Source organism: Corvus brachyrhynchos, unplaced genomic scaffold (genome assembly GCF_000691975.1).
Source record: "Corvus brachyrhynchos isolate BGI_N302 unplaced genomic scaffold, ASM69197v1 scaffold97, whole genome shotgun sequence".
Lineage (NCBI taxonomy): Eukaryota > Metazoa > Chordata > Aves > Passeriformes > Corvidae > Corvus > Corvus brachyrhynchos.
The window spans coordinates 7,593,167-7,608,410 of record NW_008239758.1 but is presented as its reverse complement, the minus strand read 5'-3'; the positions used below and the strand labels follow the sequence as shown (position 1 = coordinate 7,608,410).

General features: G+C 40.0%; 1 protein-coding gene across 5 annotated transcripts in view; it reads right to left on the bottom strand.

The window, feature by feature from the left end:
• The window catches only part of MCTP2 (multiple C2 and transmembrane domain containing 2), a 128,946-nt gene that overhangs the window by 59,708 nt on the left and 53,994 nt on the right, over nucleotides 1-15,244 (bottom strand). For 4 of the 5 annotated variants that reach the window (XM_017742697.1, XM_017742698.1, XM_008640107.2 and 1 more), the window contains 4 exons: nucleotides 12,716-12,880; nucleotides 11,230-11,360; nucleotides 4,564-4,750; nucleotides 3,708-3,802 (listed from right to left, as the gene is read on the bottom strand). In XM_017742697.1, the coding sequence (XP_017598186.1) occupies nucleotides 3,708-3,802; nucleotides 4,564-4,750; nucleotides 11,230-11,360; nucleotides 12,716-12,880 (578 nt within the window). Of the gene's footprint in view, nucleotides 1-3,707; nucleotides 3,803-4,563; nucleotides 4,751-11,229; nucleotides 11,361-12,715; nucleotides 12,881-15,244 lie in introns of those variants that run through there. The other variant, XM_017742700.1, reaches the window with a different exon arrangement.

The following is a 15,244-nucleotide window of genomic DNA, read 5'->3' as shown; positions in this document are numbered from 1 at the left end:
TGGACCAATTATGGTGTTTAGTATGCAGTAGGGCTGAGGAAGCAATTGGTTAAATAAAATTAGATCCATTAAAGCAACTGCAAAGTGCTCCGTTCTGTTGGAATGACTTGCCAAGGAAACAGTATCTCTGACTCATCCCCAGTTCTGGGAACTCCAACACTCACCTTATAGCTCACTCTGGGGGCTTCACTCTAATACCTGAACTCTGAGACTTCCAGTGAATTATCTCTCAGTCTTTACAGCAAGAAAGATCTTTTCATGTTGACAATTAATTACTCAGATGCCCTTAGGAAAGCAGCACCATTGTTCTGACCCAGGGAAGCAGCAGTGCTGCAGTTACACTCCCTATTTTATCCTCTGCTTAGAGCCTGTTGTCTTCTTCAGTAGATTACAGGATTAAGTATCCACATCAGGAGAAAAGAAGCACAACACTGACTGAATCAGCAGCATTTCTTCAATTAGTTCCATGTGAGCAAGTCCTGGAAGCTATGAAGGCTCTACACCATGACACAGTTTCAACAAAACCCAGCATCAACTGGAGAATCCATGCATGATCCAGGTATTGGACTTACAGGAAACAAACAGAGCAAACCCCCCAAAACAAAAAAACAAAAAAGGGAAAAAAACCCTCTTCTGTAAAGAAGGATGTCAACATGGAATCTGATAGCTGTAGACATGTTTGGCTAATGTATTTTTTGATCACTCACATTACATGAATTTGTAGTTTTCCCAATTCATTGGAGCTAAGCAGTTTCCTTTGTGAGCAGAGTGGCCCCTTATCAGCATGTCTGGCTCAGTATCTGATTTAATCTCATCTCCAATGCTCATGTACAACTCAGCCACAGACACTCCAGCCTAACTTTTATGTAGGCAACTAAATATGTCAGCAATGCAGGGATTTAGATAGCAGACAAACAAGATATTTAAGCAAAAGCTGTCCTTTTCTTAATCCTTATTATTAATGCAGAGCTTTTAAGGGTCTTACTCTCAGAAGTTTATAAACTAAACAGGAATTTTTCCCGTATGTAAACAGTGGGTATTAACTAGTCAATATTGGTAAAGTTTAAAGACCATGTGTATTACTGGAATATATTTGTCTTCTCCTTTTCAGCTTACATGCCCATTCCCTGATAAGTGTGGAAAATGCACGTAGCCTTTCAGAGAAACTGCTTGAAATGCAAACTGGTATATGCCAAAAACAATCCCACTGTATAATTTGGTATTCTGAATGCTATTTTTTGGTCAGTGAGCAAATGCAGTGTTTGAGAAGAACTCTCATGCGTACACAGAAAACATCCAACAAAGCAGAAAAAGTCATTTCCACGTCAACAAAACTATTATCTAGGAATATAAAAGCATGGAAGGCTCAAACTGGACTAGCTGTGGTTGAAGAGCTTCTACATATATGATACAGCTGTCTGGAAACCAGCCCAAAATTTATGTCAAACAGTAAAATATGGATTTTCAGAACACTGTCCGAAACCAAAGCAGATACTGTGTGTTTTCTGATCACTATCATTACAGCAGGCTAAAAACTTGCAATTAAAATCTGTGATTACAACATACAAGCAACTGACAGAAATCCCAATCACAGCAAAATCCAATCTTTGCTATGGAATAAGGTATAAGGTGGCATCACCCTCACTGCTCTGCAGGAGTTGGGGGATATAAGACTCATGACTGCTACAGGAAGGGACAGGGAAGGGGCACTACCTGCTCACACTGCTCCTCTATTAACCCTTGGAAATCTTTGTACCTTTGATTCCCTCTGTGATTTTCCCTTTATTAGATTTTTAGCTGGGACTTTGAATTTACTTTTATCAATAACAATAAATCTGAGCAGTCTCCTTGGCAATGCAGGAAATATGGCACTGCTCTAGGAGGGCTCTATTATGGAAGCCCATAATTGCTGCACTAATCATTTATGAATGGCTCAGAACAGATAATTAATCTTTATGTCTCTCATTTCATGATCAGAAATTATGCTATTTTTACCTAAAATGGCTGCATCCTTTTGCAATTTGGTGGGTCTATTACAGCATAATACTAGGATATTTTCAGCACTGCCATTGAAAAACAATTTGTCATTTGCTTCATGAATCAGGCTCAAAGCCTGGGTTATTTTGAATATAATGACAGACTGAGTAACCTTTTACTTAAGCAGAATTTCATTCTGTGCTATGCACAAGGAATGTGTGTCACATACTCTGTATGAAAAGTCTTTGAATTGCAGAATCAAGAACCTGCGTGTCTCTTCCAATGTTCATTATCCACCCACATGCTCCTGTTTGAGTACTGAGGGAAAGGGGGCCAAATCCATCAGTGATGGAACTGCTTTAGCATCAGCAAAGTTTTCCAGAGGGTAAAAAACCTTCTGGGCTCAGCTCTTTCCATGAACACTGTCTATATTAAAACATCACATATTTCTAGATGGAATCTTTGGCACATGGCAAGGCTGGGGCTGCTCTGCTGCGCTACACTTATTAAATTAAATTAGTCAGCAAGGTGCAGTTGCGCTCCTAATTCCATATGGACATATACCTTATGTCAATTTAGCTATGGATTTCTTTACAAGTTTCCTTTCATTATTGACAGGTTTTGTTTTGTTTTTGTTCTTTTTTAATTAAGTTCTTCAGTTCCTTAAAGTACTGCTCTCTGCACTAAAGTTTTTTTTCCACTTCAGGGTTAAGCATTGAATTGAATATAGCCCTAAAATAGTACCATGATTAATCATGGGCTTTCTCCTTTGCTCTTTTTTTTAGGAGCAGCATTCTCTTATGCAACAATGCCTTCACAAATACGAGAGAATGGGGCAAGAGTGTTTTCCTCTAGCATCTTCCCTGCCTTTATCAACAAGTTATCTTAAAAAAAATGACTATGTCAGCAAATACACAACACACAATGCTGTGCCTGTGAATTATGAGCTGCTGAGAGATAGAGAGGGGAATTAAAAGGTCTCCAGAATCCTGGAGAAGATGATAATAAAAATAATAATATCCAGGCAGTCGCTACAGAGAAGTATCAACCTCCTAGACATTCCCCCGAGGTACAATATAAAGTTGTGGTTTTAAAAGGTGTTAGTGTCCACTGCTGTCAGGACCAAGCACAACTTGAGGTACAGATCAGTGGAAAATCCATACTTTTCATGGAGTAAGAGCACCAAAAAGGTCATCCCAAATTGAAGCCTCAAATAAGCTGTAAGAGAAAGCATCGCACTCACAGCCCCATTGCTGACAAGCTTTCTCTTTCAGGTGACAGCCTGCAGCATCACCAAACCCACACACCCAGCACCACACCAGACACCCCAAAATCTTTCAGTCTTGCTCCAAACTCACAAGATACCAGATAAAAGATGGAGAGGCTTTGCTTTGCAGGTGCTTTGCAGGCACCTTGCAGGCACCAGTGCTTTGTATCAGCTCTTATTTTACATATTCCTGATGGAAAAAACCACTTAGCATGACGTGCTGTTGGAAAGTTATCTGTCAGACTGCTCAGGTATAAAGGGAAATTAAGATCTCCATCCGCTGGACCTTCCCACATGCTTCTGGCAGTCGAAGCCATTTGGTATCTCAGTTCCCCGAGGCATGTTTCACCGCTGGAGAGATGATGGGATGATTCACTTTTCCTTGATCAACTGACAGTTCTGCACAAAGTCTATCATTTGCAATGTATTATAGCATCATATGCTGTGAAACAGAAATAAAATACCTGAAAAATCTGCTGCCATCAGGTCCACTGCCTTTAAAACTTTGACTTGTAAGAAGCCAATGTCCTTTATGTCCCGAAAGGAATTCTTTATACACTGCAAGAAGAAAAGCACAAAGATATATAAGCAACAGAAACTACTGAACTATTAAATAGCTTATCACAGAATTGTTTAGGTGGAAAACAACCTCTAAGATCATCAAGTCCAGAAATTAACCCAGAACTGCCACGCCTACCACTAAACCATGTCCCTAAAAACCACATCTACATGTCTTTTAAATATCTCTGGCATTGATGACTCAACCACTTCCCTGGCCAGCCTGTTCCAGTGCTTGACAACCCTTTTGGTGAAGAAATGTTTCCTAATATCCAATCTAAATCTCCCCTGGCACAACTTGAGATACACTTATTCCTTCCTGAGCAGCTTTTGAGGATGTGGAAGCCATCATATAGCTTTATCTCCCAACATTTGAAAGTCCAGAAAATAACCTCCCTAGAGGAAGAAATAAAGCTAAGTATATTATTATCTCCTCATGATATTCAATGTCTCATTCCCCGCCATAATCTCTTAATACAATTCAAGTTTGCAAAGAACAGCATTAGTTTAAAACTCAACAAATACAAACAGCCAACTTGCTTGGGTCTATCTGCCCTGCCAATCTCCTTGTCATTCAAAATGCAACAACTATTCCATTTAATAGTTTTCTTTGGTAGGGGACATGTTATTATGACTGGAGAATTTTATTTTTTGCCCTGCAATTTTGACTATTTCAAAACTAAAAAAAAAAAAAAAAAAAAAAAAAAAAAAAAGAGAGAAAGAAATAAAAAAGGAAAAAGAAAAAAGAAACACAAACTCACATAACGCTGAGAAATCTGTTGTCGTTCGTTGGGGTCTCCCAAAGGACAGACACACAGATCAGAGATAGACACTCCTGTACATGGGGCAACAGCAATCAGCATCAGCAGGGACCCTGGATGTTTTTCCAGAGGCAGCTCCAAGCAATTGGTCTGCTTTGTTGGCAGGGCAGTAATGTCAACGTGGCATCTGGAACGACATTGCCAAGGGTTAGATGGTAAAAAAAATAGTAATAAAACAACATTTGTATTGATTTCAGTAGCAAGCAGACACCAAAACTTATTGCTTCTTCAAGATGGAAAGAATGCAAAAAAAAAAAAAAAAAAAATCTCAAAATTAAACACGGGAAACCAGCTAGGCAATTTCCATTGCACTTACTGTCAAGTTTTGCTTTCTGGTCCATCTGCTGGTAAGGGGAAGTAAAAGGTTTGGGCTTGCAAGTACAGGAGGAAAACTTAACTCTGGCCTGCCTCACCTCCCCTCTAAAATCCCCCAGTGTTTTGTCATGGATTTGAAACACAATTTTATTTCACCGGGGGGAAAAGAAAAGGGGCAAATGCAAAATTTAAAACATTAGTCTAAAATAGATTAGTTTCTTTAAAGTCACATACTCCATTTTATGCTACATTATACTGTATGCCCCAATCTCTTTTACAAGCCTTACTAGAGCTACATTTTCAGTGTACTGTTATATTTCCCAAAGGGAAGGATTGTCTTAAAAGTCCCCCCCCACCCACTCCTTGCACATAATACGTATCATTAACCTGATACTTCCCCCAAAAATAAAACAAAGAGGGTAAAAGAGAAACATTCATAAAGAGACAATAATAAAATATGAGTATGGGCTAAAGCAGAGAGATCACCAGGCAGCCAGTTATACATGAAGGGAGTGGTTAAATGCAACAAAAAGCCTAATCACTTGGCTCAGCTAAATGCCTTCTATTTAGAAGTCCAGTTAATGGAGTGGAACTTTCTTGAACCTCCGTGGGGCTTGGCTTGTAAGAACAGGCTGAGCAAAAGTTGCAGATGAAAAAAGGGTAAAAAAAAAAAAAAAAACCAACCAAAAAACCAACAAAAATAAGGAAGGAGAAGGTTTGCTGCCACACTGCAAGAGGAGGGACATTTCTCAAAGGGATGGGCAGTGGATGATGGAGAGCAAGGGGGTTTTGCTTCGCTTAATGCCTGCCGACAAGTTTTTATTTAAACTAAACTTGCTAAGGTGTTGTCTTAATAGGCTAAAATTCCACAGGGTTCCCCCAGGTGGGTTTCTTCTGGGTAAATGGCGCATGTAGTGTTCCTGATTGATCCCATTCCAGTAGTAGAGCTGGAGCAGTTTATGCCCATCTGCTATAAATTGCATGCTTTCCGCTTCTTAACAGCCTATTTTCTCTGAATGCTAAAAGGGGGAAAAAAAGGAAAAAAAAAAAAATCTCAAAACATTTCAGCCTGAGAACCCAAGAAACCGTGTTAGGAAGTAAAAGCCACTGCTCTGATGAGTTTCTAAGTTGTCCAGTAGCTCCATGTATTACAACACAACTCCTTAAGCTTCCTCTGACCACAATTAACCGGAACAACTTTGCCTTAAGTGTGCTCTTTTCTCTCCACTGCTCTGGAGGTACAACAGGTTTCAAGTTTACTCTTATTAACTGCTTTCAAGTGCTTTGAAAGAGAAGGAAAATAAACCAGGCAGAGTACCAAGACGGCTCGGCGCGTAGGCTGCCTCTCAACACCATTTCCAAGTGTGAGAGGTTGCATTTAAAGCTCATTGCTACGCCTAGACTCTTCAGAAAGATATGACAGGAAAAGTTACAGCAGGAAAGAAAACAAAACAACAACAAAGAGAGAAAAGACCTTATTTCTTTTTGAGAAAAAGCCCTTATCATTTCCACACTGGAGGTCAGCATCACCCTGGCTGCATTAACACCACTGTGTCTCAGGCTGCAGGAGTTTCAGTGATACTTTGGGTATCAGCACAAAAGGGGGCATGTATCCTTATCATGGAGTTTAGTTTGCTTTGTGGTTTTTTTGGTTTTTTTTCCAGATGAAGAAACTGAAGGAAGGAGAGGGGAAATCTCAAGGTCACCCAGCTGGTCTGTGGTTCAGCTGGCAAGAGAGGCCATGTCTCCCACATCAGCATTTCATACACCACCCACTCGACACAGTCCACAACTGGGAAAAGCTGCAGTTGATTTTATGTTTAAAACTTTCCATGGAGTAAGACAGAAAACACAACTTGTTCGGACAACAGTGCATCTCCCACCAATAGACAACCTCAGAACTCCATCATATGTCAAAGGCAAAGTTAAATATAATTCCATCTTGTTTTGGCAAATTGGAATTGCTTCTCTTCTTAAAAGAATTTGATTCGCATAAGGTCAAAGAAAAGATGGAGAATAAGGGTGTGGGGGTCGGAGGGACACACATGTGGAAGGGAAAACAGCAGGAGGTGGAGTGTAAGTATTTCTTCCTCAAATCATGCCTCATTTCTGTGAAAACTAACTTTCCTTAAAACATCTGTGTTCACTCAAGGTATGCCTCTATTTTCTTGTGAGGAGCTGAAAAGAAAATCCACATTTGCACTGGAAAAAGGCTTAAGAAAAAACAAAAAAGACAACCTGTTTCATTTAGGTTATACAACATAATCGATCAGACTGCAAAGGATGCAGCTTGGTAAAACAATTAGACATTCAATTTGCTATACAAATTCAGCAATTTCCACACCAACACTTCTACACTATTAAAACGAGTCTAATGATTTTCAAACTACTTCCCTCGTTCTCTTGAAACAGAAACTCTTCCTTTCTTTCTTCCTCAGCTATCTGCAAGATCTTATTACGGATAATTATTTCACAGGAAAGTAGTAGGAGATTATTGAGATGGGCACAGAATCAAACTAATGGAGGTAATCAACTTTTGTTTAAAAGTTGCCTGATCTGAATGCAAAGGGCAAAACTCTCAGAATATTTGTATTTCAGGTGATACAAATGATCTCCTGAGTTAAATCCTCAACAGTAATCCTATCTCAGGATAGGATAGCTCTGCTTGTTGTCATCTTTTGCTATGTTACATATTAAATTCAGACATAATCTTTCACACAAGTGGCTACATGCACAACCTATAGGGGCTGCAGTTCTCTAAGTTAAGAATGCATTGTGCACACAACTGTAACACTTTTCTTTCTTTTAACCACAATTAATTAAATGCTTTCCTTCCACCTCCTGATCAATATTGAGGTCTACACCCCTATATTAGCTTCTAGTCCTGTAGAGCTTTAGTTTTCATTTAAGACTGTTCTTCTGATTTAAAGCCCTCACCTGTAGCTTCTTTTTCCCCCTTTTTTTTATTCATTTTGCAGAGGAATAGTACTCGAGAACAGTACACAGTAAATTTGGGATTAAAGCATCTGTTTATCAGAGAATCACATGTTAAAATTTCACTAAAAAGTGCTGAAGTTTGCTTCTTACTAGCCATGGAGTTGTATTTTACTTTCCCATTCACAATTAATTAAATCATGACAGGAATCTTTAAATATATATAAATACATACAAAAAAATCTGTACAGAACATTGCCATTTTACTCCCTGCAGACTCCTTGAAAGCCCTTCACAAAAGAGATCAGGATCATTACCACAGAGTACAGAAAGATGTATCTGTGATTAGTACCTGGAATTTCAAATACCACAGGTGTCAGGGAAACAATTAGTAAGGTCTCATTATGACTTATTCCATGGATAAATTTTGTTTTTCTGATTCATCCCAGAGCCTGGTGAAACTTAAGCGAAGGTTTTGGTTGCAGCCATAGTGGGGATTTTACTGCTCCATCCCAACAGCACAGCCTTTAAAACATGGGTTGTTTCTTATTGCAAAGACAGTTTCCTGGAGGCATTCATCATAAAGATATTGGATGCACTCCAGTCTCAGAGCTCATGGGCTTAAGTTTAGCAATTTTTGTAAAACCTCTTTCTTGAGGTAAATATGTGAAGGAAAACCTGTCAATGTTCTGCAGCATCTCTTTTTTCAGAACATATCCCCCAGTGCAGAAACACTAACAACCTGGCATAAACAATTTAACTCTGCCTGGACAAATTCTGCACACGTTAACACCTTTGTTTATTCATATACATTAACAGCGTCTCCTGTTTATAGCATGCCTCTTATCCCAAAGGACACAAAAAGCACTCAATAAATGTTACTAACAGTCCTGTGCAGACTAAATAGAGGGATTATTTCATCCAGCACCAAAATGCAGCCAGCCCTCAGTGCCAGACGCTGCAGCTGAACCACTCAGGGCTGCGGGATTTTAAGTGAGGAAGAGAAATTGGACCCAGCTGAAGCTTTAAGGAGACTGCAGGTAGGCTGAATGTAATAATTTAGCTTGTGATGTGCACTGACAGTGAGGGTTTGTTTTGTGATAGAAGGGTGACATGAAATGCTTCCTCACTAATTCAGAAGCAGACAAACACCCCAGGTGCTTGTGCTCAGCAACAGAGGTGCAAGGCATTCCTTATTCTACATGTTCCATGCTCTCCACAGACACTTCAGGTCCTATTTCAGGAACAGTATTTTACCTTGAAACCAAATTATGCCTGGGAGAAGAACCATATTCCAGAGGTTTAAGGCATCCATACTATCTGAAATCCTGGGTCTAAAGGAATTAACAGGAGTCTTTATGCCACAAAAGTTCTGCAGTCGGGATTATCAGATTTGACTCCGCTGTGAGCACCTCCAACTTCATTTAAATATTAAAAACATGCATATATTTAAAGGTTTAACCAGCACAGCTGAAGGTTGAACAGGCTGGAAGGGAGCATAATGAATTCTAACTCTATTCATAAATAGACCACAAAATTATTAACTCAGATCCAGAAAATTTTGCTTTTTCCTTAAAACCATGTGAATTATTTGAGGGCAGTTGGCTGTACTGCTGTGTGTAATGACCGAATATAACCCACAAACATTTCACTAAAGAATATTTCTTACAATGATGTTGTGAAATCCAGAAATCTCACAACTCAACTTGGAAATCATGGAGACAATAAACATGGCACCTCATAATGCTGTTATTCCAACAGAATCCTTTTCCAGATTAGACTGCATTTGAGCCCTTCATAAAATATTATTTATAGGGTGTCAAAAAGTTTCTACATTGTAAAAACAATACTTGTTATTATGCATTTGGTGTTTACCTATTCTTGCAATTGCTCTTCAAAAACTAGTGTATTTTTTCCTGTTTTGATGCTACAGCCAATTTGCTGTGCTTAAGACAACAAAAGCAGAAAATTTTCTCTCCACATAGACATCAAAAATAAATTTAAACATAGAATCACGGAATTGTTTGGGTTGGAAGAGATCTTAAAGATCATCTTGGTCCAACCCCCCTGACACGGGCAGGGACACCTTCCACTAGAACAGGCTGCTCAGGGCCCCATCCAACTTGATCTTCAACACTTCCAGGGATTTACCCTGGAAGATTTACCTTTACTTTCAGGTAAATCTACCACACAGACCTCACCAGTGCTGAATAGAATAAGGGTTTCACTGATAGTTTTTGCCACACTAAGTACCACCTGCCAGAAACCAGTAGGAAAATAAGGGAGGGAAACATAAGGAAAAATTAAAATAAAGGGGAAAAACCTAAGGAAGAATTGCTCCAGCATCAGGGAGACTGACCTGAGGCAGCTGCAAACACTGCTTTATTTCTTAACTCTAAACAGAATATCAGAAGTAATGGAAGTAACTGTGAGAATGGAAGGAACAGATTCATCTTCAGCCACTTCTCCATGTGATGAGCAACAGCACTCAGCCAGAAAGAATTTCCTGCTCTGCAAAACCACAAACATTTGTAGAGCCAAAGGGCATTGTTCTTCTCAGTGAATAGTTTCAAACTATTTGAATGCTTGAAGTAAGAGAATGTTCTTATGAGTTACTGTTACTTAGTAAGCAAGCTGTGAAACCCTGGCCAGGTGAGAGCAGCAAACAATGGCAGGCAGGGTCCCCACCCTCAGGAAATTTAGAGTTGTGGCAATGATCCTGCCAGCAGATGAGCATGGACAGAACAAAGAGGGTCTCCAGTAAAGTGAATGGTTCTTGGTGCTGCTGCATGTACCCAAGAGCACAGATGCTGTTTGAGGAGATGGGTCCACAGGACAATGCTGAAAGCCAAAGGAAGGAAGGGAGAGGTACTACTAAGAAAATAACACTGTACAAATTCAGATAGAGTGGCATGGAATTAAAGCATCATAGAAGAACACAACATCAAAGTGTAAACAGAAAAAAAGGGACACCACCCTCAAAGGAAAACAAAGATCCCTGGGCTGGCACTGGCAGAGTGTATAAGGATGTGGAGCAGTATCACCACAAAAATACAGAAAAATCCTGCCTCCTCAATGCCACTGAGTCCCCACAATATTTTGAGTTTTAGAGGCAGCTTGGGTGTCTCTGCATTCAGATTTTGGCTAATCAATTACCTAATAATAGGTTTTAATAAACATAATATAAACATAACCTGGACATTACTGGAATAAGGAGAGAAAAATACATTATGATGCTGGTAAATGAAAACAAATTGGTCAGTTAAAAAAAAAGAATAATCAAAATCACTTTATTTTTTGTACTTGCCCCATTCTCCCCCCACCAAAACAAAAAAATCTAACTCAAACCCAACTTACGTTCCCAAAAGCTCCTCGTGCTTTTTGTTATCCTTTCTCCACACCTCAATGTCCAACATATCCTTCCTGTCAGAGAAGTAGTGAAAATCAAACTGTTCCCTCCACTGAGGATTTGCACTCTTACACAGTGTCTAGAAAACATGCAGTTATAATATTTACTTTTCTTAAACAGTACTTATTTTCACAGTAAAGCAAAAAGAAAAAAAGAAATCAACTCTACAGAACAAGGCTGGATGTTAGAGCATCAAGCACTAATGTCATTCCAACCAAAGCCCCCCAGCCCATCACATATAGTCTCATCTTCCTAAATATTCTCTTTCCTCCCTCTCATTACAACAGACAGTTGTTATCTGAATGAATGGCTGGAGAAATTCTGAAATACAAGGTAGACCACCAGTTCCACTTCCAGTGGGCTATGGTCATCATTCACCATCACACACTGGAAGAAATCAGGAACAACCCTTTTGAGGTCAGTCACCTGGAAACAGGTTTGAATGAATTAAGGAACCCAAAGCCGTATTTTTTTACCCTTCTGTGTTAAACAAACAGCTCAGCCTTGCAGATTCACAACACATCTATGGACCATTAGAGAGATGCATGAAAAGGGATTGTAACAGGAATAACATCTATTTATTCTAAAGTAACTAAACCATTTGTTATTTTTCAAAACTACTTTCCTAAATAAAAAACATATCATGACCTTGGTTTGAGGTCTGATGTGAGGGACAGAGTGCAGGTTTCAGATGTGCCTACATCCAAATGTTATGTTCTGTGAACTTGCTCTGTACATTTTGTACAGGAGGAGGTTTGTTTTCTCCTCCTCTGCACTTCCAGTTCATGACATGCAGAGCTCTTGCTCTCTCAACAGAGTATTATTTTAATTATAGCCTCTCTTCTTACTAAACTTTGCAGATGAAATGTGTATCTTTGGGAACCCCATTCATTTCTTAGATTCTTATGAAACTGAACTGTATACAGATAAACACAGCCTAGAAAAATAAAAATTAATATCAAAACCACGGAACATTTTGTCTGTTTAGGGGCCAAGTTCTGCAATATATAACATATTTTTCAAGAAAGGAACTTTAAAAGAATAATAATTCCCCTGCACTGGAAACCATTTCAAGTCTACTTCTCCAGCAGACCTAACACTGGAAACCCAACTTCTGTACTGGCAGAGAACAAAACAGATGTGTGATGCATGTAGCTTTATTTCATTTCATATTAATGTCAAACATCCATCAACATGATGAGTATGTTAAACACACAAAACACAGATAACACACAATATATTCCTAACTTGCACTTTCTCTACTGGCATGAAAACGGAGCAAAATGTTAATGCTTCTGGACTGGTCTCCTGGTGTTGAACTCACTTACCTAAAAGAACATCAAGAATAGTTCCATCTGAGGCAGCAACACCGGTAAAAGAAACATCAAGCACCTTATTGACTTCAGACATCTCAAGGAAATCCTTAATACTTACCTTGCTCTTGTATCTTTGATCCCCCAGTTTGAGGAGAATAAAAATCTCTGCCAAGCCCCCCCTGGGCATGTTCTTCCCCTCCAAGAGGGTGATGGTGACCAGCCCGTTCCACAGCTGGTTCTTGCGCAGAGACTCGGAGAGCCGCACGTTCCGCGTGAAACTCGTCTGAAAAGCAAGGCAGCAACATGAAATGTTTCAAGACCCAAAGACATTTTCATGCTCATGTTAACTGTGATATGAAAGCACACCAGGAGTGAGAGACACCACGCTTCCCCAAGGGCGAGCAAGCAATGGAGGGCAGTAGGATGCTATGGATTTTCTGTCTGACTGTACTACAGCTGGCCCTGTGAAGGGCTGGTGCTCAATGTCACAGCAAAATCAGCAGGGTTTGCTCAAACCACCAGAGAAGTTGCCTTCAGCTACCCTGGCTGAGCCCTGGCAAGAGCAGACCTCAAGCACTGAGAGCAATCTGTTACCTTGGCTCAGGGAAAGGCACGGGAGAGCAATGGGGACTGGAACGGGGGAGAAACTAAAGTAAACTCTTAAAATGTCTCCAGCTACATCCATAAAACGCGGGTCTGTCCTTTCTGGGGAGGCAGCCCAGGACCATAAAGCCCATGGCCAGGTGAAAGGCTGAGCAGCATCTTCCACCTCCTCCATCACTCAGCCACCCGCCGCCTGCGTTAGCTCTTTGCCCGCTGCCTTTGCTGTTCCTGCTTCCAGAAACTGAGCCCACGAATCAAAAATACTGATGCCTGCTGAAAAAACACTGACACCACCAGGCTCTTTATCTGGAGTTATGGTTACCTGGTAGCCACATTTGTTACCTTCGCAGCTTCATCTTGCACAGCACGGCTGCGCTAACAGTTTGCTAACTGGCAATATTTTATTGGACAGAGGATGATTAAATAGGCCTTTATTTGGGGGGAGTGAGCTGGAAACATTAAAACTCAAGGCTATACTTTTCTTCCCGCAGTAAAAATCCTGCCATATTTTATTCTCCTGAAGCAACTTTTAACTCGCCACACTTTGGAGCTTCAATCATGTCATGTACAGGTGGGAGCAAGACGGAGGAGAAGATTTCACAAGTCACTTTAAAACAGGACGTGTTAGCTTTAAAAGCAAGTAAGAAATGTTGTTGCTAAATAAAACGATTGCAAAAGCACCTGATGTCTGAAGATTACTTTTTATGGATCAATTACCCGGCAACAAAATTCTTAAATCATAGGTGGTGAACTCACAAATTTTTTACTTGCTTTTTACTGGTTAAAATACTGAATTCTGAATCCCACAAGCATATCAATATACTTCTATTTAAACACCCCGTTTGGCTTTCCTGGCGCAATGGGTAAAAATTCCTACCTTTAAAAAGAAAATGAGATTTTGATTCATAAATCCAGCTGCAATGTAATTTCTTTTCTCTCTTTTTTTTTTTAAAGTTCGTCTTTTGGGCCAAAAAGCTAAAGCATGACTGTTCCCATGGACATACTTCAAAGTCCCAGCAGATATATTCCTCCCTAAACACTGCAACTATTTCAAAACCCTTTTTATAAAAAAGGGAGTAATGTCCACAAGGGATCAAAGGGCATTCTACAGTCTGGCAATCGCCTTAGAAAAATGGCAGTGCTTCCATGAAATATGCCCTAAAATAATTTTGCAGCTTGGTATGTCCTAATTTCGAATTGGATGTTTATCTTGGAAAGGCTTCTATCTAACTTGTCCATAAAACAGCTCCACTTAGCTCTATGAGCCCTGTGAAAATGGAATCCAAAGCTGGCTATTAAGGGGGCCTGGAGATTGCTTCCATATGGCATAACAGCATGGGAGTGGAGGGCTAAGGCCTACAGCAGGCGCTGCTTGGCTTGAGCTCCCCATCTATCCATGGACACTCATTGCATTACACCATAACATCTGGATTATTGCTTGTAATGTCCCTGGGAAATATCCACTTCCCATCAAAGCCTTTATCTATCTCGCTTGTACTTTGAACATTTTAGTATTTAACACAGTCATGTTTGATGTGATGTACTCGCTGCTTTAGGAGTAAGGATTTTCCCTCCCCCTCCTGCTCCTTCCTTGGAGGAGGAAGAGGTATTTGATGTTAGTTCACAAAAAAAAACCCAAAAAAACCCCACAAAAAACAGATGAAGTTTATTATCCACGTTACAATTTCTTTTAAAAACAAAGCATCCAGCTCTCTTCAAAGCTTCCAGGCTGAACACAAAAGACAGTTGTTATCACTCAGTTTTCAAATCAAACTTGGATTCTTTTCTTTTTTTCATCCTGGCCAGTATTTTAGGGAGTCACTTAGCATTGGGGACCTTCCTACCCCAGCTCTACAGCACACATAACCCCACCCTTGTAGCTGCTGACTTGACAGTTCAAAGGACTGTTGGGAGGTACCCAAACCAGCCTGGATCCCACACAGTCCCACACAGGAAAAATCAGCACCTGCACTCAGTATTACTGGAACACATTGCAATGCACCAACCTTGACCTCCCAGAACAGGTGGCCCCAAGCAAGGAGCC